Source organism: Bufo bufo, chromosome 1 (genome assembly GCF_905171765.1).
Source record: "Bufo bufo chromosome 1, aBufBuf1.1, whole genome shotgun sequence".
In the NCBI taxonomy this organism is placed as follows: domain Eukaryota; kingdom Metazoa; phylum Chordata; class Amphibia; order Anura; family Bufonidae; genus Bufo; species Bufo bufo.
Genome location: NC_053389.1, coordinates 759,276,279 through 759,304,163, shown reverse-complemented (window position 1 = coordinate 759,304,163; position 27,885 = coordinate 759,276,279). Strand labels below are relative to the sequence as shown.

The following is a 27,885-nucleotide window of genomic DNA, read 5'->3' as shown; positions in this document are numbered from 1 at the left end:
TATATATCTCTATCACCCAGACATGAGGACACGCTCACACAGGGCACTTACATGTACATAATTTCTGCATTAGGCACAAGCAGGAAGTTTACTTGCTGTGTATGTACAGTCAAGGTATACATCAGGATGATTTCCTAATGCACACCTCCGAGGCGAGGCATACAGTGGCATCTGTCAGCGAAAGGCTTCCATGTATTAAAAAAAAAAAAGTATATGTTTTTAGAGGACGCTTCTGTATAGAATAACCCAGCATGACTGTGCTATTACACACAGTAAAAAACAAAACAAAAAAAAAACACGTTATGGTCGTATACTAGACCAAAGGAGACACTTTTGGCCTCTATCGAGTGACTAAGGGCCGATCAATACACTTGAAATATGTTTTCCCAAAGCATAAAGCAAATGGACACTGCAAACACAATGGAGAAGTAGCCTTACTGGATTTTTGCATGTGACTATATTCCTCATATTCTTGACTTGGTGATCTTGGCTTCCAAGTGTAAAGTACAAGGTCCGAGTATGTTCACCGGAGGAAACATGGCAAGAAGATTTGCACTACTTTTGATCACAGAATAAAAATGAACAGAGGAAGAAATGTTCCAGGGAAACTCCCGTCTCTGGCAAATACCAGTTCAAAAATAATTACAAACCAGTTTTAAATAAGCATTTAAATACATTGTCATACGTGGATGTGAACTGTAATGATAGAAGGACCCTCTGGTCACCCAGGTGTGACCGTGTAAACTTTGACCCCAGGAGGGACAGATTAATATTTGCTGGTGTCAGAACTGGACAGCACCCGGGGAAATGTTGAACATGGACGGGTCAAAATTCTGCCCCTTGAACGGTGAACCATCTGCATCCCATCCTTTTTTCAGCATGTCATGAACTTTCTATGAGGAAACAAGAAAAAGGCAAAATTGATGTAATTACAATACTAAATATTTCCTTCTGGGAAAGTCATAAAAAAAAAAAATCATATATGAAAAGGGATATTCCATTTATATCCATAGTATAAGGGATAACATTGGGGATGGGGGGGGGCGCAGACTGCTGGAACTCCCACAAATCACAAGAACCCGGTACCCCTCAGGGCCCCCAGAATAAATGCAGCGACAGCGCGAGTATGTGCACTGCTGTTCAATTCATCTCTATGGGAGCTGCTGGAAATAGCCGACGACTGTACTCACCTATCTCTGGCAGTGCCATAGAGAACGAATGGAATGGCACAGCTCAGATCTGCTGTACCATTCATTTTCATGGTGGTAGGGGAGGGAGGCCACATTCACATGATTGGTGGGGGTCCTAATGCCTAGATCCCCAGCATCTAATAGTTATTTCCTAACTCGATATAACCGGAATACCCCTTTAAAGGGGTTTTCCAACACCTATAATGTATAATGCCTGGACACCTCATACAGGTTATACTTATCCCGCTCCCCGGCACCCGCATCGCTCCTGATGCCCGCCGCTTGGGAGGCTCGTTCCCGTCGTGGCCTGCCATTGGTTGACCCCTGGTTGCCAGATGTTTTGATCTGCTTGACAGGGAGATGCAGCGGTGGTTGTGCGGGCATCAGGAGCGACGCGGGTGACTAGGAGCGGGTAAGTGTAACCTGTATGAGGTGCCTGGGCATTTTGGGGGGAATTTTAACCCCTTTAAAGCCTGAGAAATACAATAAGACATATGGAAAGACATAATGTCATAACATACCAGCTCATGACTCTGTGGCTTCCCTTGCAGTTTTTGGTGGTAGTCAAACGTGAGCCTGTCCAACACGGCGTGTTCTTCGTCATCCACTGCGGCCATGCTCCGCTCCTTGTTGATCTTGTCGATGTCGATTTTTTCCTCACCCTCTAAGATTGCATTCCACCAGTATTCCCCGCATTTACTCAGACTAATCTACGGGAGAAACCAAAGGTCAAAAAGATTACATTAAATGTGCAAAAAATGGTTGCCTAAAGCCTAGGAGTGCGCTACAATAATAATACAACACATACTCACCAGTATATGTTATTTTATGGCTGTAACGAGCTCCCAGCCTTTAGGCAAAAATGCTTACACACTGGACAATCCTTTTAAAGGTGATGTGGAGTCTCCCTGTTGGTAGTAGTTCAGATCCCGCAATGGATGAGAGGGAATAAACAAGTAGGTGGCTGGAGGACTCCGGTCCGGCCACCACCAAGCGCTCTTCCCATAGAAGTGAATGGGAGCCCACAACGCATGACTGGCCACAGCTCCCATTCACTTCTATGTGCTCAACGGTAATGGCCGAGCAAGCGCTTGGCTATTTTCGGCGGCCCCATAGAAAATGAATGGAGCGCGGCTCTGCAGTGCGCCCTCCACCACTTCCGGGGCACCTTTCTCATTATAGGTGTGGGTCCCAGCGGTGGGACCCGCACCTATAAGACAATGGGGGCATATTCTAGCCATATGCCCCCATTGTCTGTCATGAGACAACCCCTTTAAGTGAATGGCCGCCATATTATACTACATTTCCCTTGCATATGGCTTTCTTTGGTAAAAATCAGCCTTTTACCATGGTGCTAATAGCTGGTGATCAGCTGATGACCCCGGCAGCCACATTCTCAATCATTTTAAATATCTACATTTCTGAAGCACAAACTAGTAATGGACTTAGTCTAGTTTTCTGCTAGTAGCAGGCGTCTGCTGCAGAAAGAGCAGGCATCTCTATGTTTTTTGGTTTGTTTTTTTTGGGGGTGGGAGGAATGCTTTATATATGCTATGTTCTGATTAAATTGAAGTGTCAACTAGTACTGGTAATTAAAGGGGTTGTCCGAGTGTTTAATACTGATGATGTATCCTCAGGATAGGTCATCAGTATATGATCGGTGGAGGTCTGACGCCTGGCATCCCCAACAATTAGCTGTTTGAAGAGGCCATCGTGCTCCAATGAGCACTGTGGCCTCCTAGCAGCTTACAAGCACAGCACCGCCCATTGGTTAGTGGCTGTGCTTGGTATTGCAGCTCAGTCCTATTCACTTGAATGAGACTGAACTGCGCCTAGGCCATGTCACCGATGAACGTAACGTCACACGGCCTAACAAGAGGCTGCAAGTGATGGGGTTCCCCTGCACTGATCAGATACCGATGACCTATCCTGTCCACTTGGACAACCCCTTTAAGAAGGACTCATCGCTGTTCAAGACACTTCTGTTTTAGTAAATAAGTCTATTCCTCATAAAATAGCAATTCGGAATCATCTATTCTTAGAGCTCTGTATTGTGTCATTCCTCTGTTATTCCTCCTAGACGTTTATAAAGGGTAATATCAGTAGATGGTCTGTCCCTAAACACTCAGACACTGTCCAGTCCGTGCTGGCAGTGTCAGACTGTGTGAGGACAAGCTTCTTTGACCCCCAGCTGTCAATTGAATCATACCTATTCAGGAGGAATAACACAGGACTGGCATAATGCAGAGTTATGATGCTCCACAATTGTCATATAATGGGGAATACAAGCATTTACTTAAACAGACATGTCCAGAATGGAGACAGGTCCTCTTTAAGCAGACGGGCAGGTCTTGAAGGTGCTGCAGAGTCACACAATACAATGAGCTGAGCGGATCTTTAATGTGCAACACTGGAGACCTGCCTCAAGGAAAGCGTTCCGAGCCGCTTGTGAGACATCATCTATCTTATTACCGAGATACATTTCCCAGGTTCCAGGCTCCACAGGGAGGTCTCTGCATTTATTTTGTGAGTGAAGTTTCCTTCCATCAAGACACGCTCGTCTTGACTGTCTCTCACTGCCACTCGGATACATGTGCTGCGCAGGTCCACCGACACCTGGGGGGGTTACAGAAAAACAAGAATACAAAAATACAGTTATTATCAAAGTACCCTCACATTTCAGATGGAAGCACACTGGCGATATGTTGGAGCCATGCTCTGCAGTCAAATGGTCAGATTAACGTACAACAGAAAGAAGAATGAACGAGGATTGTGCTGAGCAAATATCCCATTCCTACAAGCCTATACGGCTGCATGCAAATGATATCGCTCAGAAGATTAGGAGCAGCAGATTCTTCCTGACAAGTCTCATAAGAATATGCAACGTACAGATGGTGGAGAGCAACACGTTGCTTCATCAGATATCACTGAAATTTCCCCCTGTTACATAATAGACTCTTCCAGCGTGCACTGAAGGGTTAAGGCGTAGGTTCCCGTTTGGCAAACCTATGCTTCTATATTAGGGAACAGCACATACAACAGTTCCCTTAAATTTCATTACTGGAAGTTATGAGCAGGGACTAGCGAAAAAAAAAAAAAAAAAGCTGGGCAGTGCTTGTCCTGTTATGTACCCGTCAAATAATGCAGGGGTCTACCCACCGATTACCTTCAGTCACACGCGGGTGGCGCAATGTTGGAAGCAATGAAAATCTCTAGTGGAGGCGACTGCAGATCCATGCTGAAGGGTTTATCAATTATTCAGGAGAAATGTCAGATTGGTGGAGTTCTGAGCACCAATCAATTGTCTGAGGGCCCAATTTACCCTGTTCTCTAGAGAGGTCTATACACAGAACATAAAATGACGGCGCAACAATTTCTCTCTCCTTTTATAGGGCCAAACGCAGGGCCATGACTACCAAGCGATGCAGATGCAAACTGCATGAGGGATGAACTACTGTTAGTATGCTCGTTCATCCCGTATACATTGTGCATATAACCGGTTTACACAGGGCAATGTGTGCAGACAAACAAAGATTTTGGAAAGTGTTTGCTCTTCTGAGGGCCGATTACACAGGATAATGAACGGCAGTATGAATGGTCCTACAAATGTTCATTTCCAATCACCGGCCTTTGTAAAAGGGACTTAAAGAGCATCTCAATCTCATCTCATAATCCACCCTATTAAACCAGGTTAAAGCCTGGTAGGGTTGATCATGCTAATAAAATTGATACCCTTATAAACTCTCCGTGGCCCTATTACTGAGAAAACTGCATTTTTGTTTATATGCAAATGACCTAACTGGAGCACTGAGGGGCTAGCCAGAGCCCTCAGAGCACCAGTTTGTTCCACCCCCTCCAGCTTTAGTCCTCCTTCCTTGGATTGACAGGGCTAGTCTTCTAGTGCCTGCTGCTCTCTTAGCGTCGACACCTGTATCCTCCTGCCTGTGCTGTATCTTCCGGTCTTGGCACTTGCTCAGGGTTTCTCCTGCTGCAAGGAGCACAGATTCAAATTGAGCAAGCTCCGAGACCCGTGATCTTGTGTCTGTGCTCTATCTTCCTGTCTCGGGAGACACTCCTCAAGCACGAGATGACTTGGTGCTTGCTCAGTTTGAATCTGTGCTGCTTGGAATGCAGCAGGAGAAACACTGAGCAAGCACAAGACCAGATGACAGAGCACGGGCAGAATACAGCACTAGGAGACTAGCCCTGATAAAGGGGTTATCCAATACTACAAATACCCCCACAATGCCCGGGCCCCTCCTATAGACAATACTTACCCAGTCCCTGGCACCCGCGTCCCTCCAGATCTCTGCACGGTGACAGGGGGAGCAGCCAATAGCAGGCCGTGACGGTGTCCGGCCTCCCTAGTGTCACCTGTGATGCTAGGGAGGCTGGTCGTGAACAGGACATGTTCCATCTTTTTTGCGGAACTGTGGAATGGACATACTGAGGAGGACCGCACACAGTGTGTCCGCATTTTTTTCGGCCCAATTTTAATGAATGGGTTCACATCCATTCTGCAAAAAATGTGAAAAATGTGGCTCGGATGAGGACCAAAAATACGGTCGTGTGAATGGGGTCTTATAGATGACAGTTTTCAGCCTCAGAGGTAGTCAAACATACCAGCGACACCATTAACACCACCTGCCTAATTTTGTGTAGGTCCTCTTTGTGGCGAAACAGCTCTAACCCACACATGCAGGGACTCTGCAGGACCTTCAAAGGTGTCCTGTGCTATCTGGTACAAAAACTTTAGCAGAAGATACTTTAAGTCCTGTAAGTTGTGAGCTGTGGCCTTCATAGATCGGACTTGTTTTCTCAGGACATCACACAGAGGCTCAATTGGATTGAGATCTGGGGATTTGGAGGGAAAGTCATCAACTTGAACTCGGTCATGTTCTTCAAACCATTCCTGAATATCGCCCCTGCCATTAGGGAATATCGCTGCCATGAAGGGGGTACCTGTCTGTACAATAGTTAGGTAGGAGATACATGTCAAATGCAGAGGAATGCAAGACCCAAGGTTTCTTCAATATTGACTCCTGGTGCCATCCCTTCCCTAGGTAGGTAACACACACACCTGGCCAGCAGCATGATGTAAAAGAAAATGTGAGTCCTCAGACCAGTTCAACTTCTTCCAATGCTCCATTGTCCAATTCGAATGCACTGTAGGCAACGGACAGTGGTCAGCATGGGCACTCGGAGCAGTTTGCGGCCCTGTGTGTTCTAAGCTGCTTTCAGAAATTTATGCTACACTAGTTCATCTGTGGGATAGGAACATACGGCTAGCTTTTGCTCCTCTTGCACATCAATGAGTCTTGGGGGCTATTGCTTGTCCTTCCTTGGACCACTTTTGGTAGGTTCTCAACATTGCATACCGAGAACACCCCAAAACACCTGCTCTTCTGCTCCAGTCGTCTAGCCATCACAATCTGGTCCATCATCTATGGCTGATCTGTATCAGAACATGGACTCGGTGGGGGAAACTAAAAACTAAATGGTCCTCTTTAGAAAGACTAGTAATGCCTATGAAAATTACTTATGTGCCCCACTATATTATCTAGACTGCTCCTGCTCATACTGTAAGCTATAGGGTTACGAGGCATACAGTTCAATAATACTAGTGAAGTGTTTCCAAAAGTGATCATTACAGAGGGATCCTGCTATCTTTCTTCAGCATGCAGTCCATGTGTGAGGTCACTTTTAGACATTATAAGCACACTGTCTCCAGCAGTACAGGACATGCCATACTGCCCTGGTGTGTGCAGATGAGATACAATACGGTGACGGTTGGTTGTCAATGTCCTTCTACACTGCAGCTGAATAAAAAACCACTTAGACGCCGCGCATTCCTTTGTGTCTGCTTAAAGCAATTTTCTGTCTGGTTGTTGTATTAGTCTGCACCACCCTCTACTGGGAGCACGGCCCACACATCAGCCTCAGACATAAGAAACAGCAGAAGTCACCTGTCTGCCTTTCACCACATCTTTAGGCACTGGAACTTTAATTTCCACGTCCGAGTAATCCTGCGACCATGCGTAATTTTTCCTCACGGCGCCATTGTAGCTGTCCGACTCCATCTGGAAACACTCTTTGTCCCTGGTGGGAAATAGAAATCACATTACAGATATGGATTGCTGTAGAGGACAAAAGGTTTAAATACAGCGATCAAAGCTTCTCTGGCCGCTATACCATAGCATTGGACACTTAAAGGGGTTGGCCGTGCTTTTACTATTCCTCAGGATAGGTCATCAATATCAGATCGGTGGGGGTCCGACAACTGGCACCCCCACCGATCAGCAGCGGTGAACAGGAAGAGATAAGGGAGACGGCACGTGCGCACAACATTGCCTCATACAGCTGATCAGCGGAAGTGCTGGGTGTCGGATCGCCGCCGATCTGATATTGATGACCTATCCTGGGGATAGGTCATCAATAGCAAAAGCCCGGACAACCCCTTTAAAGGGTGTTGTGCAAGATTTGGACACATTTGGTACAGGCAGGATATAACATAAAATAACAAAAATGAAGGAGAGAAAGAGAGAGAACAGTGAAGTCATCACACAACCTGTAAGTCTTCATATGCTTTAAGGAACACCACTGGGAAGTTTTACAAATACTGGCACCATATGCGTAGTACGCCATGTTCACCAACAGGGCCAGCATGCCATATTTGCATGAATGTCAATACGTCCATAAACCTGTCAGAAAGTCTTCAGACCCTTTCACTTTTCCACATTTTGTGGAAACGTTATTTCCTCGTCATTCTGCAATCCATACCTCATAATGGCAAAGTACTAACAGAATGTTAGAAATCTTTGCTAATTTATTAAAAAGGAAGAACTAAAATCTCGCAATGACATAAGTATTCAGACCCTTTACTCAGGACCGAGGGTCCATTCACACATCCGCAATTTCGTTCCGCATTTTGTGGAACGGAATTGCGGACCCATTCATTTCTATGGGGCAGCACTATGTGCTGCCCGGATCTGGAATTGCGGATCCGCACTTCCGGGTCCGCAATTCCGATCCCGGAAAATATAGAACATGTCCTATTCTTGTCCGCAATTGCGGACAAGAATAGGCATTTTCTATTAAGTGCCGGCGATGTGCGGTCTGCAAAATGCGGAACGCACATCGCCGATGTCCGTGTTTTGCGGATCCACTGATCCGTGGATCTGCAAAACGCACACGGACGTATGAATAGACCCTTAGCTGCAGCCCCTTTGGCAGTAATTACGACCTCCAGTCTTCTTGGGTATGATGCCACAAGATTTGCACTCCTGGATTTGGGGATTTTCTGTCATTCTTCTCAAGCTCTGTCAGGCTGGATGGGGACCATCAGTGGACAGCCATTTTCAGGTCTCTCCAGAGATGTTCAATTGGGTTCAAGTCAGGGCTCTGGCTGGACCACTCAAGGACATTCACAGAGTTGTCCCTAAGCAACTCCTGTGTCTTGGCAACTCCTGTGTCTAGATTAGTTTTTCATTAAAAATATCTCTGTACTTTACTCCATTCAGTTTTCCTTCAACCTCGACCAGTCTCCCTGCCCCAGCTACTGAAAAACACCCCCACATGCTGCCACCACCATGCTTCACTGTAAGGATGGTATTGGGCAGGTGATGAGCAGTGCCTGGTCTCCTCCAGACAGCACGACTAGAACTGAGGCCAAAATTTTTCACAGTCAGAGTTTTAGGTGCTTTTTTTTTTTTTCTTGCAAACTCCAGGTTGGCTTTCATGTGTCTATTACTGAGGAGAGTCTTCTTTCTGCCCACTCTGCCATAAAGCCCGATTAATAGAGTGCTGTAGTGATGCAGTGATGATTGGTGACCATTGGTTTCTTGGCCACCTCTCTTACCCTTCTCTCCCAAATACTTAGTTTGGTGGGGTGAATGGCTCTAGGAAGAATTCTGTTTTTTCCATTGATGAATTATGGAGGCCACTGTGCTCTTGGAAACCTTCAGTGCAGTTGAAATTTTTGTACTCTTCTCCAGATCTGTGCCACCACACACTCCTATCAGTGAGCTCTATAGGCAGCTCTTTTCTCCTCATGCCTTGGGTTTTGCTCAGATATGCATTGTCAGCTGTGAGACCAAATCATGTCCAGTCAACTGAATTTACCACAGGTGACTCTAATCAAGGTGTAGAAACATCTCAAATTTGAGTGCAGATTGATGGGGAAACGTGAATTTTTTAAATATTTTAGTACAAAGCAACATAAAGTGTGGGAAAAGTGAAAGTGCTTTAAGACTTTCCAAATTCAGTATACATATATTTTGCCCTGTCTGGCTGACATACGTACACAGTTTGTCAGTGGCAAGCGCATTGACAGTGTACAAATGTGTTCACTGTTCCATACTGCACTGTGCTGAACATGGGTTTTCAATAGCAACTCAAAAGACAACTCCAGAAGCAGTTTTGTAATGGAAAAGTACAAAATCACCAAATAAAGCATGTATTTTTCACCCTATAGGAAGCACTTTCCCCCCCCCCCCCCAAAGTGGGGGGAAACTGTCAGTGTGTCTTATGGCACGAATACTAATGATCGCTTCCATGATGGAAGCGCTCATTAGTACAGGAGGACTGGGAAGCGGTGAACGCAGCGCTCCCGGGCTCTGTACTCATCGCTTCCTGGTTGTCAGCTGCTCGCTCTGCTGTGCACAGCGTAAGGACGTCGGGTCACAGCACAGCATGCGACAGGAAGAAGAGCGCTGGATGTGAGGAGTGGCAGGGTCGGAAGCAGGAGAGGTAAGCTGATTTTTTTTTTTATATGATCTGAGTATGGGGGTCATTTACATGGAGGTCTGATCTGATCTTATTTTTTCTTCCTCTAAAACTTGAATGAATCTTATCAATATGGGTATTTTGCAAAAATGTGGGTATCTTGCAAAAATAATCAGAATCACTTGCCCTACACAAAAAAATTAAAAAGGCAGTTACACTTTAAAGAAAGAGTAAAACTAGTGAACGATAAAAGCAATAGGCGATAACCTTGCCCTCACCGTTTGTCAGTCTGCAGCTTTTTCTGCAGGATGCTGAAAAACTGAATTAGGCTTACCGGTAATTCCTTTTCCATGAATCCACCACAAAGGCATAGTATAGTATAGGAGATTGGCCCCTGACCTCTGTAGGGGCAGGAAAGCAGAAAAAGTTTAGGAAATTGCCCCCGCCCACCACAGGGCCTCAGTGTTTATCAGATTACAATAGTGCCCGTGAATTATTATTTTTTTATCATTCTCCTTTTTTTGAATTTCTTCATACTAATGTAATTTAGAAATAATGATACCTAACAGTATAAAATTATATGGTTATATACAGTACAGACCAAAAGTTTGGACACACCTTCTCATTCAAAGAGTTTTCTTTATTTTCATGACTATGAAAATTGTAGATTCACACTGAAGGCATCAAAACTATGAATTAACACGTGGAATTATATACATAACAAACAAGTGTGAAACAACAGAAAATATGTCATATTCTAGGTTCTTCAAAGTAGCCACCTTTTGCTTTGATTACTGCTTTGCACACTCTTGGCATTCTCTTGATGAGCTTCAAGAGGTAGTCCCCTGAAATGGTTTTCACTTCACAGGTGTGCCCTGTCAGGTTTAATAAGTGGGATTTCTTGCCTTATAAATGGGGTTGGGACCATCAGTTGCGTTGAGGAGAAGTCAGGTGGATACACAGCTGATAGTCCTACTGAATAGACTGTTAGAATTTGTATTATGGCAAGAAAAAAGCAGCTAAGTAAAGAAAAACGAGTGGCCATCATTACTTTAAGAAATGAAGGTCAGTCAGCCGAAAAATTGGGAAAACTTTGAAAGTAAGGGCTATTTGACCATGAAGGAGAGTGATGGGGTGCTGCGCCAGATGACCTGGCCTCCACAGTCACCGGACCTGAACCCAATCAAGATGGTTTGGGGTGAGCTGGACCACAGAGTGAAGGCAAAAGGGCCAACAAGTGCTAAGCATCTCTGGGAACTCCTTCAAGACTGTTGGAAGACCATTTCAGGGGACTACCTCTTGAAGCTCATCAAGAGAATGCCAAGAGTGTGCAAAGCAGTAATCAAAGCAAAAGGTGGGTAGTTTGAAGAACCTAGAATATGACATATTTTCTGTTGTTTCACACTTGTTTGTTATGTATATAATTCCACATGTGTTAGTAGATTACTACAAGCTTTAGGTGTGGAGATCACTTTGTCTGACACACCCTGACGCCTTAGGATTTCCGACTCAGGATCCAGGCTGTCAGCCTGAAGAACTCTGGATGCGGGTGTATGAACGGACACTGTGTTAGGATGTCCTTTCTGATCAGAAGAATCCAAGGATCCAGAATAGACAGTTCTTTGAGAATCGAAAACCAGCTTCTTTTTGGCCCAAACTGTGTTATTATTCCTGAATGATCTTCTGAACCACCTTTGGGATCAATTGAAATTGAAGGAACGCGTAAGCCAAGGTTCAATTCCAAGTTTGAAAGAAAGCCTCTATTGCCCAAGGATTCTCTCTTGGGTTTAGGGAGCAGAATGTTTGAACTTTTACGTTTACTTTTGAGGCAAACAGATCTTTTTTCTATCAGGCTGAATGTTTCTTGATTTAGAGACCATTCGCCTTAGTCCAGGCTTTTCCTGCTCAGAAAATTCGCCACTTGATTCTGGGAGCCTTTAAGGTGAACTACCGATATGGACTTTACAGTTTTTTCGGCCCAAGAGAATATACTATCTGACAGCTTTATTAGCTCCCGCAATCTCGTTCCACCTTGGTGTCTCAGATAAGATACTGTTGTTACATTGTCGGATAGTATTTTTATGTGATGACCTTCTATAAACTTTGATGCGGCTTTTAGCATCTCCCATACAGCTTTTAGTTCTCTGTAATTTGATGATTGTTCTGCTATGGCCCTTGGCGAAAGACCCTGGAAAAACTTCCGTTTATGTTTGCTCCCCAGCCTGATTTGCTCGCGTCAGTCTGAATTTGGATAATTGGAGTCTTCTGCCAACCCACACCTTTGTCAAGATTTGAAGACAGAGTCCACCATGTGAATGATGACTTTACATGTTCTGGAATCAGAACTTTCCGGTCCAAAGATACCTGCCTTCTGTCTTAAATCCTCAGTAGCCATAACTGTAAGGTTCTGAAGTGGATGCTATGCATGACGTTAGCACTCCCAACAAGCTCATCACCTCTGTGATAGAACAGGAACTTCTTTTTTGGAATTTTTGTACCCTTTGTCGTAGACTTTCCCCTCTGGAAGACTGTACCTCTGAATCTAGTAGGATTCCTAAAAACTTTATTCTTGGCTGAGGAAGAAGTCAGGATTTCTTTAAGTTTACTATCCATCCTAAATCTTCTAGTAGACTAGGTCTAAACTAGGTCATTTTCCATCTGCTTCATGTAATCTACCAAGATTAAAAAATTGTTTAAATAAGGTATTATTATAAGACCTTGCTTCCTTAGATGAGCTACCATTTCTACTATGATTTTGGTAAAAACTCTGGGGGCTGACGAAATGCTGAAAGGGAGGGCTGTAAACTGGAAGTGACAAATCTCCCCCTTTCTGATCTTTTAGAGCGAATCTCAGGAACTTCTGATACTGCTCCTGAATAGGAACGTGGTAATATGCGTCCTTCAAATCGATTGTGCACATTAGCGCACCTTGTTTTATTAGAGGGATTGTAAATAACAGTGACTCAATCTTGAATTTCCTATATAAGATATTTTTGTTTAGTTGGTTGTTTTAGATTTATTATCGCACGGAATGATCCGTCCAGTTTGGTCACTAAGAAAAGAGTCAAGTAGAACCCCTCCTTTTCTTGAGGTGGGGGAACATGCATAATTGCACCTAGTTTTAGCATATTTAGAACGCCCTTTCAGAGCCTGTCTCTCAACCTTTTTAACGACTAGGGATGTGACGACGAATTTGTTTGGGGGAAGAGAGGAGAACTCTATTTTGTATCCTTTCTCCACTATGTTTAGTACCCAGGGATTTGATGTAATTCCCTTCCACCGAGAGGAGAAACCTCTCAGTCTTCCCCCAATCCTGGCGTCACTGTTTATCACTAGCTTTGTTTTGGGGATTAAGGAGGAACCCCCTACCTCGACCGCCCTTAGGGTAGCTCGACCGCCCTGTTTTTCCTTTGCCTCTATAGGCCCTATTCTGTGCCCCATAGGGATTAAAGGAAAAACTCCTTCTCTGGGCTTTTTCCTCTGGGAACCCTTTTTCCAGAATTTTGTCCAAAACCGGACCGAAGACATACTCCCACTAAAAAGCAATGGAACATCATTTCATTTTTGAGGCACACCGGTGACAGGTTTTAGAAGGTCTGAAAGATTATCTGCATATTAGTGATATGACAGCCTATTTTGGTTTTGGTTTCACTTGGTCTGTGTGTTGCTTGTATGTCCACACCTCCTGTTCAGGTGTGGATCATGTGACCTTTACCTCCCCCTATTTAGTCTGACTCTACCCATCATTCCTTGCTCTGGATAGCTTAATTTGGTTTTTGGAAGAGCTGGAGTGTGGTTCTAGTTGAAGTCCTGTTCATCCATCAGCCTCAGAAGTTAAGTGTTCCGCTTGTTGTATTTTGTATTTCCCCCCACCTTTGTTGTTTACTAGGCCTCAGCGAGACGCTGGTTCCTTCACCAGGGAAGTAGCGGGTAGTCTCTGCCCTGTCATTAACATTAGGGCATCTGAGGGCCACCAGGGTTTTCTAGGTTCCTGTGTATAGGCATCTCTACCATCGAGAGGTGCCCATACGGATAGGAGTTATGGCCAGGAGCGGGGTTTTATAGGTGGTGACCCTTTTCCTTCCCTAGCGGTGAGGCCTAGTGTCTTTTTCCTTCCTTCTTGTTGTCTTTTGGTGTTCTCCCCTACTACATCCGTGACACTTTGTCACCCGACCATGACTTCATTTATAAAGCCCTCCTAGCTGTATTTGAGAGGGCTGCATCCCTGGCAGAGAATCGTTCTGTTTCCGCTGAAGCATCAGCTAGGAAAGCGGTGTCTGATCTGAGAAGGGGGTAACGAATCTATTATTTCTTCCCGTGGTGTTTTGTTTTTTAAATGGCTTTCAAGTTCATTGAGCCACAAATACATCGATCTTGCCACAGATGTTGCAGCTATGTTAGTTTTAACAGTATACATAGCTGCTTCCCAGGACTTGCGCAGGAGACTATCTGCCTTCCTTTCCGTTGGATCTCACACCTGGGAAGAGTCTTCAAAAGGAAGAGAGTTTTTTTATTTTATTATTTACCTTAGCTACCTGTACATCAATTTTAGGTATATTGTCGAACATCTGGGATTCAGAGGGATCAAACAAATATAGATTTTTAAACTCTCTTGATATACCGAGACGTTTTTCTGAGTCAGACCACTCATCAAGGACCATCTCTTTAATATTTTAGTTTATAGGAAACACTTTGGAACGCTTGGTTCTTAAACCTCCAAACATTTCCTCCTGTATAGAGTGCGGTTTTTGGACCTCCTCAATGCCCGTAGTGGCTCTAACCGCTTTTAAGAGATCCCCCATTTCTTCAGAGGAATCCTCAATAATCTCTCCTTCCGAAAGGGGATTATCATCTTCCCATTGCCTAGAAGGCGCTGCCTCATCGAGTACGTCCCCTGAATCAGAAGAGGAAAGGGTCGCCATTTTTTTGCCTTTTAAGTGGAAGAGGACCTGGGCTGGATTCTTTTAATGAAGCCAGAGAGGATTTAACTTCATTGTGTATTATAGTCCTTAACTCCTCCATCATAGACGGTTGTTCCTCTCTCACAATACTTAAAATGCATTCTTTGCATAATTTATTTGTATATTGCTCAGGGAGTTTCTTAAAGAGGACCTTTCATTTTAAGATAACTATCTGGACATGTAGAGCGGTGCCCAGGGATCTCCCTGCACTTACTACTATCCCTGGGCGCCGCTCCATTCGCCCGCTGTGTCCCCCGTTACCTTCTCCGACGCTGTATGATAATTACTACTATCGAAGCAATGGGGAGGAGACATCAGCTTCTCTCCTGGGCGTTCCTTCTCCCTGGGTGTAGCGCTGTCCAATCGCAGAGCTCACAGCCTGGGAGTTTTTTTTCTCTCAGGCTGTGAGCTCTGTGCTGCGATTGGACAGCACTACAGCCAGGGAGAAGGAACGCCCAGGGAGAAACAGGGCAGACTCCTCCCTGGTTTACCAATAGTAGCAATTACCATACAGTGTGGGAGAAGGTAATGGGCCACAGCGGGTGAACGGAGCGGCGCCCAGGGATAATAGTAAGTGCAGTGAGATCCCTGAGCGCCACTCTACATGTCCAGAGAGTTATCTTACAATGTTCGGACCCAAGAAAGGTCCTCTTTAAAGGGAACCGGTCACCGGGATTTTGTGTATAGAGCTGAGGACATGGGTTGTTAGATGGCTGCTAGCACATCCGCAATACCCAGTCCCCATAGCTCTGTGTGCTTTTATTAAAATCGTGTAAAACGATTTGATACATATGCAAATTAACATAAAAGAGTCATATCTTACTCGTGTCACCAGAGAAGAGTTATATTTTCAAGCTCTGACTCATCTTAGGTTAATTTGCATATGTATCAAATCGGTTTTTATGCACAATAAAAGCACACAGAGCTATGGGGACTGGGTATTGCGGATGTGCTAGCGGTGATCTAGCAACACATGTCCTCAGCTCTATACACAAAATCTCGGTGACAGGTTCCCTTTAAAGCAAAAGATGCGTTTGAAACTCTTTATTGAGCTTCCTTAGATACCTATTGGCAAGAGAGGAACATTCAATGTATACCCTCAGTTTGGGAAATATATGTATATATACACACCTATGTGTAGTAATCTTGTCTATAATACCCCCAAAGGCTACTTCTAACTGAGTGCTGCACAGAAAAAAGGGCTCCCCATGTGGGGGACTTAAGATCACTGGCACCTGAGCATCAAGCTCTCTAGGCTGTTCAGGGGACGACATGTTCAGACCTCAGATCAGGACCCTCCGTGGCTTCCACGCTGCTTTATACCGGCAGCATCACTCACGTGAATCGTACTTCCGGGACGCCGCCACGTTACCAGGCCACCGGAAGTCACATCAGACGCTCATGCGCAACACGTGGGATCTCCGGCCTGCACCTGCTTATCCCACTAGGGGAAAGAAAGGTGCGCATTACTCGCGCAGCCCCCGGACAGGCATCCGCTCTACAGATGTGAGGCCCGCACATCCCCCCTGCTCAGCTTTGGTAAATGACCGCCGGCGAGCAGGGGATTTGTAACCCAAGGAAGGCCTGCAGCTCTCAATTGAGCCATACTGCAAGGAATAAATAAAATCAATTTGTAGATCCATCTTCACCTCCTGCCAGCAGAGAGGCCTTTCTCTGTCTTGGCCACTATAGGGGCAGGAAAACACTGAGGTGGGTGGTGGGCATTTTAATCTTTCTCTGTTTTCCTGCCCCTACAGAGGTCAGGAGTCAATCTCCTATACTATGCCGTCATGGTGGTGAAATGGGAAATAAATATTCTTAGGGCACCCCCACTGACCAGCTGTTTGAAGGGGTCACTGTGCCCATGCTGCATCCTCCTCAATGTTCACTTGCACGATGCCTAGCTTGTAGAGGCAGTGCAGCGTCCTTACAACTGCTCAGCCCATTTCTTAGTCATTAGTGATTAACGCCATGATCGGTGTTTACTTCATTGTCAACTAGCCATCTCTTTGTGCGGAGATTCAAGGGGATAACATTTACCACTATATAAATGATACTGGAAATATCTTTTTCTGTATGCGTGTTTTATAGGAAGCATCGAATGGTAATAAAAAAAAAATTAAAATTGGAACATAATCAAGAAAATAGTTCCAAGTATGGACAGACGGATCCGCTATGCTTGCCCAGAAACTTCTATTATGACAGATCAAAAGGGAATGCCTCTTAAAGGCGAACCCGTCCTAAGCGGGTTGTTCAGGCTGGACAGCTAATTTTGAAATGACCTATAAGAGTATTTTGTGTTAGGGGACGCCCACACTGGACGGATACACCGCAGATTTGCATGCTGATGAAATACAGGAAATTCTGCTGCAGAAATTCCACCCCTTGTGCCTCCTCTACAGTAACAGCTGATTCTGCCGGAGGACCACTAAATGCAAGAGAAAAGTAGTATTACATGGCCATCGATGTAATAAGTCACCGATGCATACTAACAGCTGTCTGCTATGACATCCATATACTCTAATAGGGCACATAGACAAGGGCTGTCTTGATGGGACAAACTATCTAGTAAAGAGAGGGTTCTCAGAACAGGTAGACCTCATTCACACATATGTTAGATAAAGTTGTCACCGTGATTTTGTAGTGAAACGATCATGAGGCACGGAGCATTATCGTCATGTTAATGCTCCGTGTCTCTGCTGTCCGGAGCACGGTTTGGCACTCTTTCACGCAGCGGATTACCCGCACGGCATCCGCTCGTGTCAAAGAGCCCTAAGGGTTTTTGCTTAAAGGATAACTGTCACATTTAGACCCTAATTTCAATTTTCATATATGTAGTTACTAATAACATGATATTCCAGAATCAGTTACTATTAGACTGACTTACCCCAAATTTAATAAGATTCAGCCCTTAGCAACCAGTCTGCATAAAACTGCAATTTCACTATTCAGTTAAGATGGCCGCCACTGCCCTGACCCTGAGGCTAATCCCGCCTGCCCTCACTAGCCAGTAACAATAGCCCCCCAAAAGTGTCAGTAACCAGAGCCCTCCCCCCCTAAAGGGTTAATCTCCTGCAGCACAAAGGGGTCCTCTTACCACATGTTGCTTTCATTTATACACTGAGCAGACGGCAGATCTCCCTTCCCTGGTCTGCGCTGCTTCCACTCTGCTTTCTCCAGCTCTGCTGAGTGAGGGAGCATCTGCCAAGTGCAGGGACAGGGAGAAGTGCACACAGCCCAGGCACTGTTATCAGCTGCTGGGGAGGACCTGGCTTTAATCATTTACTTACAGTCCCTGGCTGTCAGTAATGTGACCTTGTACGCGTCCTCCGTCCTTCAGCAGATAGACAGACCATGCCTAGCAACCCTATTTTAAGCACAGGTAAAAGTAGGCAGTACAGGGAACAAAAATGTGGAATTAAGAGGTAATTGAATACACAGTGAAAAGTTGAAATAGGGCCACCAAGGAGATATTAATCCCCACAATCCAATACGCCAAAAAATTATATATACGACAGTTATCCTTTAACTTGGACAACACATTTCAGTAACTTGCACATGTTTCCATAGCGGAGAACTTACATGCAGCTGCAATACTGATGGAAGTCAAGTGGTGCTTTATAGGCTACCTTATGGCTATTCAAAACATTTCCAATATGTCTGAATTTTATGAACCTGAGGGGTTAAATGACTGATCAGAATTATCTCTGATCCCAATGACAGCAAGTGGGTGTAAGCTGCATTACACCTGAGCCTGCTGTATACTTACTCTACTTGCAAATTACATACATGTACGTCATTTTGTGTTATGGATGTTAACATATATTTGTGTCTGTTCACCAAAGGCTAGCCTGTAGTTTAAAGGGGTTATCCCACGAACAGAATTTATCACCTAAACCACAGTCCTATAGAAGTGAATTGAGTGGTGGACTAGCACACATTGCTCTATTCAGACATCGCTCTCAGGGACCCCCAGTATTCGGACTGCTGGGGCTCTCACTGGTCAGACGACTATCAATCCCACCCTTTAAGGCTCCATTCACACGTCCGCAAATGGGTCCGCATCCGTTCCGCAATTTTGCAGAACGGGTGCGGACCCATTCATTTTCTATGGGGACGGAATGGATGTGGACAGCACACAGTGTGCTGTCCGCATCCGCATTTGCGGAGTGCGGCCCCGATCTTCAGGTCCGCAGCTCCGCAAAAGATAGAACATGTCCTATTCTTGTCCGCAACACACCACGGACGTGTGAATGGAGCCTAAATGGGGTTTGTTCTTTCCAGAAACAGTGCCATTCTTATCTATTGGCTGTGTCTTGTATTCAAGATATGAGGCTGGGCTGGAATACTAGAAATAGTCCTTAAGACAGGGGTGTACCCCAGGAGCTCAGTCATGTCCCCCCTCCGCCTCACTGTCCTATCTGTCTGGGTGTCAGACAAGTGGTTGCGGTAGGAGCTTCCCCCTCCCCTTTGTTTGTAGTAGAAAAAAAGAGAAGTTGTCTCACTTCAGAAAATGGCATTTATTATGAAGACAAAGTTAATACAAGGCACTTACTAATGTATTGCGATTGTCCATATTGTCTCATTTTCCATTCACATTATACACAGCTTGTATCCATGGTTACGACCACCCTGCAATCTATCAGCGGTGGCCGTGCTTGCACACTATAGGAAAAAGTGCCGGCCTTTGTGTACTCCTGCAGTCCACCAGACCAGAGAGGCAGGAGCTTTTTCGTACAAGCAAGCATGACCACCGCTGCTGGATTGCAAGGTGGTCATAACATCTGGATACGAGTAGTGTATAATATGATGGAAAAATGAATCAAGCCAGCAAAGGAAGCAATATAGATAATAACAATACATTAGTAAGTGCCTCGTAAAAACTTTGTCTTCATGATAAATGACATTTTCTGAAGTGAGATAACTTATCTTTTTTCTACTACAGACAAAGGGGTGGGGGGGGGGGGGGGGGGGGGGTGCTCCTACTGCAACCACTTGTCTTACAGCCAGACAGATAGGACCAGTGAGGAGGGGGAAGATGACTGAGCTCCTGAGGTGAGACAACTCCTTTAAGCCCCAACCCTGCACCCCATGATCATGTTGTGGGTAGAGTTGTTGCGATACCAAAATTTTGATTTGATTTCAATACCATAAAAAAGTATTGCGATACTCGATACCACGTGAAAAAAATAAAACACCAAATAAGCTGCGTGCATTACGCATTTTATGGAACGTCTGTCCCATAATCGAACACTCTGATCCTATTTTTTGGGGGAACAAGGTGACTAAAAAATGGCGAATCGCGCGGTTTTTATTTATTTATTTTTGTTACGGTGTTGACCGCATAGGAGAAGCTTTTTTATATTTTAATAGTTCGCACTTTTTTGGGCGTGGTGATATGCAACATCGCCACGCCCAAAAAAGTGTGAACTATTAAAATATGTTTATTTATTGTTTATATATTTTATATGTAAAATTGGGAAAGGGGGTGATTTAAACTTAATATTTTGGTATTTTTTGGTTTTTTTTAGTGCCGCAACTGAAGGGTTAACTGCCAATGATCACAGCTCCCTGTCATAGAGGTCGGGTGCCGGCTATGTGATCCTGCCGCCTATATTTGTATTAATTGATGAGTTATCATTGGTGGTGCAGTGGCCACAGCCCCTCCCCTCCTCCACCCCTCTCTCTTCTTATTGGCGCCGGCAGTGGTGGCACAGGGGGGGTGGGGGTGGAGAGACTCCTTCTCCTCTGTGCTGATGAGGGATCATGGCGTGCGCCGAGAGCATTGTGTGCCATGTTCTCTGATACTAGGCAGCCTGGTAAATGTCAAATCCCAATACCAGTACAAAAGTATCGATTGGGTATCAATAATTCGATACCCGCTACAACCCTAGTTGTGGGGCATCAATGGGGGTGAAATAGGGAACCCCTTTCCTCTGAAACCATTAGATGCAGCAGTCTCTATTGACCATGGCATCTAAGTGATTAAACAGACAGGATCAGAGTCGGAGCCTGGCTATCAATAGACAGCTGAGCAACCGCTTCACAGAAAACCAGCGCCAGGCCAAAACAGCAAATCAGTAAAAAGGCGTGCTGGCTGTCATTAAGTGGTTAAGAGTTGGGAGGATATATAGGAAAGAAAGAGATATATAGGCCGGGGAGATATTGTGGTACTTTACTGTTGTTTAGCAGCGGAGTCCTCTGCGTCATTTCCACTGGCCTCAGCTTCCTCTTGTGAATCGGGTTCCTTAGGCTCCTCCGGCTTCACTGGAATCGCTTCTGCTGGTTCTTCTACGAGAACTTCTTCCACCGCTGCTGGAGCAGAGCCACTCTCTGACAACCCTTCCTCCTTCTTTTTCAACTTCTCTTGCAGAACCTGCATTTTCTGCTCGTGGTCTTGCACTGCCAGTCGCTCGTAAGTTTTGAATGCCTAAAAAAGGAAAAGTGTAATCGACTCGTACTACCGCATCACATATAAGGCAACCTATAGTAACCGGCTACTCACCTGCAGCACCATGTTCTGTGCAGTACCTGGGGGGAATCCCATGCGATCCTGGGGGCTCAAAAGCAGCCGATAAAAGTCTGTCTTGCGATACAAAAAGCCAAAGTAGACATTTAGAAAGTCCTGGACGTTTCCCACGTGTTGCAGGATACCCAGCAGTGCATTGTCGTAACGGTCTGACAGGTCCGGCTCCATTACTGCAACCTGCAAACAAACAAAAGGAGATTACTCCATCTCTGTGTATATGGAGGCTGAGAACAGCATTCATCTAACTTTTCATGAGCAGTGATGGCCAGTTCGCCCGGGAACATATGCGGGCTGCCATCTTTTTTTCACAAGTCCGGCGATGCACAGGTAAGCCCTTACCTTGCCTGTGCGCGAGCCGGTCTGAAAACAAATGCGGTCACCAGGAGCAGGCAGTTCTGAGAACAGCTGATGAAGGCCCCCGGTGGCTGTTCTCGGAACTGCCTGCTCCCGCTGACCGCACTTGTTTTCAGACCGGCTCGCGGCACAGGCACAGGTAAGGGCTTACCTGTGCCTCGCCGGACTTGTGAAATAAAGATGGCAGCCCGCATATGTTTGCGGGCGAACAGGCCATCACTGCTCATGAGCCTTGTTGCAGTGCAGCTTTTCTATATTTAAAAGGGTGGTCCGGGTTCAGCTGTGAACCCAGACATAAGCTCCTCTTCACTCATTTACCATGTGGAGCACTGGAACATTTCTTGCTCCAATGTTCCCCCTTGCCCTGCTTTTTCTTTACTACCGGTGACATACCGGGCTTCACATGGGTATGCTAGGCAGAGGCTTCCACCTAGCAGTGAGCCCGGTGATGTCACCGGCACAAATGGGTGGTCTTCAGCACTGTCCTAGGCTGTTTCACAAGCTAGGACAGCGATAAAGACCGCCCATTAGTGCCAGTGACGTCTCTGGGATCACTGCTAAGCGGAAGCCTCTGTGTAGCATGCTGAGAAAAAGCTGGGTACATTGCCGGCAGAAAACAAACAGCCCTTGTCCTGTGCTATGCAGGGCAAGGGGGACATCGGAGCTAGAAATGCTCCACCCAGACATGGTAAAAGATTGAAGGGGAGCTTACGTCCGGGTTCAGCTCTGAACCCGAACAACCCCTTTAATTTCTATGGCTCAGCCAGATCATCCCCAACAAGCGTTCGTATTAACGCTCGTTAGAGATCTTTTTGCAGTATAATACTGCCAGCAATTACCCAAAGAACGAGCAAACGCTTATTCATCGAGTGAATGCTTAAAAATTACTGTTTGCTGGCGGCAGATCGTGCTGTGCAAACAGTGATTCATTATGGGGACGAGCGATGGCATTAGCGATCACTCCTCCCCATACTGAGGAGGAGATTGCTGCATGTAATAGCAGTGCTCTCCTCCACTAACCAGAAGACGACTACCGGTAAGGAATGCTTCTTTGATTGGGAATTCTCTTTGTTTCCCCTCTACTATGACGAGGTCAGCAGCATTGACTACAGTATAAGGCTCCATTCACACGTCCGCAAATGGGCCCGCGCTCCGCAAATGCGGACAGCACACTGTGTGCTGTCCGCATCCATTCCGTCCCCATAGAAAATGAATGGGTGCGGAACCCATTCATTTTCTATGGGGACGGAATCGATGCGGACAGTGTGCTGTCCGCATCCGCATTTGCGGAGCGCGGCCCCGATCTTCGGGTCTGCAGCTCCGCAAAAGATAGAACATGTCCTATTCTTGTCCGAAGCTGCGGACAAGAATAGGCATTTCTATAGGGCATGCGAGCAGGTGTGTTGCGGATCCACAATTTGCGGGTCCGCAACACACCACAGACGTGTGAATGGTGCCTAAAAGAGGTTAAAAGAATTGTCTAATGAAAGGCAGCCCCCTTCAATATGGGGAAGCTGAGCAATCATTTGATAGCCCCGTCTCTCGGTACCCCAGCAAACAGCTGAATTTGCTGGGGGATGCTGCGGCTACTGCACAGGAAATATAACCATTCAGATTAATAGCTGTCCATGTAATACAGGGGCGTCCCAAGTCCACCAGAACAGGAGTCACTTCTACAGACCCTCGCCATTCTGGCTCATACAGGGGTCCCCCAACCCCTCCTATGGGAATTAGGATGGGGCGATTTTTGCAAAAAATAATCACAATTTTCTTGTTTCCATACCTTTATTTTTCTGTTGATGTAGCCATGTGGGGGCTCGCTTTCTTCAGAAAAAATTGTATTTTAGTTGCACCATTTTGGAGTACATATAACTTACTGATTAACTTTTATTAAAGGGAATCTGTCACTTCAGATAATAGCATTTATCATGCAGAGAAAGTTATTACAATTCACTTAGGGTACATTCACACTAGCGTTTTTGTTTTCCGGTGTTGAGTACGGGATCCAGACGGATCCGGTATTTCAATGCATTTGTCAGACAGATCTGCATCCGGATCCATCAGACAAATGCCATCCGTTTGTGCCAGGCGACAGAACTACCTGCCGGAATCCTCTGCCGCAAGTGTGAAAATACCCTTACTAATGTATTGTGATTGTCCATAGTCCCTCCTTTGCTGGCTGGATTCATTTTTCCATCACATTATACACTGCTTGTATCCAGGGATTACGACCACCCTGTAATCCAGCAGCGGTCGTCGTGCTTGCACATCATAGGAAAAAGTGCTGGCCTATGTGCACTCCTGCAGTCCCAACCATCAGAGAGGCCATCACCTTTTACCTATAATGTGCAAGCACGACCACAGCTCTTGGATTGCAGGGTGGTCATAGCCTCTGAATACGAGCAGTGTATAATGTGATGGAAAAATGAATCCAGACAGCAAAGGAGGCAATATGGACAATCACAGTACATTAGTAAGTGCCTTGTATACATGAACTTTACCACCGATATGGCCATTACCAGCTGTCACCTCCTACAAGAGATGGGGGCCATAGGCACGTGCTCCAGTGTGATTAGCCAGCTCTGTCTGCCAGGCGTCTGGGAAAGTCGGGTGAAAGCTGGTAAATGCCATATTGGTGGTGACTCGACTTTCCCAGGTAGATATTGCCAGCGTTTTATTCACAGTATGCACTTATAGATCCATGTACTATATGAACTGTGAGAAGAGGAGTGGGCCTCATGCATATGTCTGTCATTTTTCATCCCCTGGATCACACATCAATATCAGAAGGGTGGGGATCCAGTACCCCACCGATCAATTGTTTTAGAGTTCTGTAGAACTAGGGACTATAAACTGTATACGGCTGGAGGCAGACAGCGCCATACACTGTGTAGTGGCCGTGCAGGGTACTACAAGTCAAGTGAATAAAAGCTGAGCTTCAATACACAGGTGCTGGAACAGTGTATGGAGCCTCCTGCTTCCACTGTAAACTGTTAGGCCTCTTTCAGACGGGCGTTGCGGGAAAATGTGCAGGTGCGTTACGGGAACACCCGCGATTTTTCCGCGCGAGTGCAAAACATTGTACTGCGTTTTGCACTCGCGTGAGAAAAATCACGCATGTTTTGTACCCAAACCCGAACTTCTTCACAGAAGTTCGGGCTTGGGATCGGTGTTCTGTAGATTGTATTATTTTCCCTTATAACATGGTTATAAGGGAAAATAATAGCATTCTGAATACAGAATGCTTAGTAAAATAGCGCTGGAGGGGTTAAATTTTTTTTTAACTCACCTTAGTCCACTTGATCGCGCAGCCCGGCATCTCCTTCTGTCTCCTTTGCTTAACAGGACCTGTGGTGACGTCACTCCGGTCATCACATGATCCATCACCATGGTAAAAGATCATGTGATGACCGGAGTGACGTCACCACAGGTCCTTTACCTGTAATTAATGCTCACCACAGGTCCTGTTCAGCAAAGGAGACAGAAGAGATGCCGGCTACGCGATCAAGTGGACTAAGGTGAGTTAAAAAAAAATTCATTTTTTTTTTAACCCCTCCAGCGCTATTTTACTATGCATTCTGTATTCAGAATGCTAATATTTTCCCTTATAACCATGTTATAAGAAAAAATAATAATGATCGGGTCTCCATCCCAATGGTCTCCTAGCAACTGTGCGTGAAAATCGCACCACATCTGCACTTGCTTGCGATTTTCACGCAACCCCATTCACTTCTATGGGGCCTGCGTTGTGTGAAAAACGCAGAATATAGAGCATGCTGCGATTTTCACGAAACGCACAAGTGATGCGTGAAAATCACCGCTCATGTGAACAGCCCCATAGAAATGAATGGGTCGGTATTCAGTGCGGGTGCAATGCGTTCACCTCACGCATCGCATCCGTGCGGAATACTCGCCCCGTGTGAAAGGGGCCTTACACTCTGGCTCCATGACTGCCTAAAACAGCTGATCGGTGGGGGTCCCACGTATCTGATACTGAGGTTAGGTCAATAAATATCTGTAGCCCTGCTAACCCCCTTTAATTCAATTAAAGGGGTTGTCCATATTTTACCATTGATGGACTATCCTCCGGACGGGTCATCAATATGAGATCAGGGGGGGGTCCGACACCTGACACCCCTGCTGATCAGCTGTTTGAAGATTAGGCAGGGCTCATACAAGCGCTGCCTTCTCTGCGCTGTTTACCTGCCTGTCACAGCAATTGCAGTGGTGAGCAGTGTAAATACAAGTATGGCGTCCCCATTCACTTCTATGGGACAGCTCTGTAGCATTCATTTGAGCAGACAGAGCTGTCCCTTAGCAGTGAACGGGGACGCCATACTTAGGCCCCTTTCACACGGGCGAGTATTCCGCGCGGATGCGATGCGTGAGTTGAATGCATTGCACTCGCACTGAATACCGACCCATTCATTTCTATGGGGCTGTTCACATGTGATTTTCACGCATCACTTGTTTGTTGCGTGAAAATCGCAGCATGCTCCTCTTTGTGCGTTTTTCAAGCAACGCAGGCCCCATAGAAGTGAATGGGGTTGCGTGAAAATCGCAAGCATCCGCAAGCAAGTGCGGATGTGGTGCGATTTTCACGCACGGTTGCTAGGAGATGATCGGGATGGAGACCCAATCATTATTATTTTTCCTTATAACATGGTTATAAGGGAAAATATTAGCATTCTGAATACAGTATGCATAGTACAATAGCACTGGAGGGGTTTAAAAAAAAATAATTATATATATATATAAAATTTAACTCACCTTAATCCACTTGCTCGCGCAGCCAGGCATCTCTTCTGTCTCCTTCTTTGCTGATTGCAGGAAAAGGACCTGTGGTGATGTCACTCCGGTCATCACATGGTCCATCACATGATCTTTTACCATGGTGATGGATCATGTGATGACCGGAGTGACGTCACCACAGGTCCTGTTCAGCAAAGAAGGAGACAGACGAGATGCCGGGCTGCGCAAGCAAGTGGATTAAGGCGAGTTAAATAATTTTATTTATTTTTTTAACCCCTCCAGCGCTATTTTACTATGCATTCTGTATTCAGAATGCTATTATTTTCCCTTATAACCATGTTATAAGGGAAACTAATAAAATATACAGAACACCGATCCCAAGCTCGAACTTCTGTGAAGAAGTTCGGGTTTGGGTACCAAACATGCACGATTTACAATGTTTTGCCCAATCGCGCGTGTTCCCGCAACGCACCCGCACATTTTCCCGCAACGCCCGTCTGAAAGAGGCCTAATAATTACACCTGCTCACCGCTGTGACGAGCAGAGAAGGCAGCGCTCCTACCAGCACTGTCTTCTCTTCAAACAGCTGATCGGCGGGGGTGTCAGTGGTCAGACCCCCACTGATCTAAAATTGATGACCCGTCCTGAGGATAGGCCATCAATAGTAAAAAGCGGACAACCCCTTTAATCGCCCTGTCCTAATGAGACAACCTCTGAGCAGTGACAGTAATTTATAACACTGCCATATACACTGTCGCCAATCCTATTCCAGCTTTCAAACACTGGCCATTATTATTTTTTATTCATAATCAAAACCTTCTGCAAAAAAAAAAAAAAAAAAGGAGCAGCTGAAAGGCTCATCTAGTTTTCTGCAAACGCACCGTCCATTCAGGAGAAAGGCTTTCCATAATGGCAGGCACCTGTTGAAATGAGTCAGAAGATTGAACTCCTGCAGACACTGGGGAACTAGAAGTCCCAGAATATGTACTAACACATAGGGGCAGGAAGGCTAGTGCTCTCATGTGCCACATTTCTATATCAGCCAATCAAATCACAGCTTATATTTTCTACCCAACTCCGGGAAAACAAGAAGCTAGAATCTGATTGGTTGATAAGAGCAGCTATTCCACTCGCAGTAAACACCCCCTAGCGGTGACACAGTGTCCTCTGCCTCTACCATCTAGAACTGTTACACTAATTAGAGTCTCGCGCGGCCATTACGTGTAATACGATATTATTACATGGCGCTTATCTAGTCAAGACAGGACGGTAAACACAAGCTCGCGGCAACACACAAGGCCACACCACTCACATGGGACCTTTCTTACCCACTGTTTTCACTCTCCGGTCTGCCAAGAACAACTTCCGAGTCACC

The 27,885-nt window shown here is 45.6% G+C and overlaps 1 protein-coding gene across 2 annotated transcripts; it reads right to left on the bottom strand.

Moving 5' to 3' along the window:
- Positions 1-27,885, bottom strand: NUDCD3 (NudC domain containing 3). 2 transcript variants are annotated; one of them, XM_040414588.1, is made up of 7 exons: positions 27,839-27,885; positions 21,381-21,581; positions 21,055-21,305; positions 7,157-7,289; positions 3,663-3,806; positions 1,712-1,900; positions 1-893 (listed from the first exon to the last, which is right to left on the bottom strand). In XM_040414588.1, the coding sequence occupies exons 2-7, from the start codon at positions 21,570-21,572 to the stop codon at positions 783-785; spliced, it is 1,020 nt and encodes a 339-aa protein (XP_040270522.1). In that variant the 5' UTR covers positions 21,573-21,581; positions 27,839-27,885; the 3' UTR covers positions 1-782. The 2 variants fall into 2 exon arrangements, with proteins under 2 accessions (XP_040270522.1, XP_040270523.1); XM_040414589.1 differs by having other exon boundaries at positions 27,823-27,863.

Coding starts and splice junctions, on each gene's coding strand:
- NUDCD3 (XM_040414588.1), bottom strand. CDS start 21,572: ATGGAGCCGGACCTGTCAGACCGTTACGACAATGCACTGCTGGGTATC. Junction 3,807..7,156: donor ATGTGGTGAAAGGCAGACAG/GTGACTTCTGCT, acceptor TAACCCCCCCAG/GTGTCGGTGGACCTGCGCAG. Junction 894..1,711: donor AGCCACAGAGTCATGAGCTG/GTATGTTATGAC, acceptor GTTTCCTCATAG/AAAGTTCATGACATGCTGAA.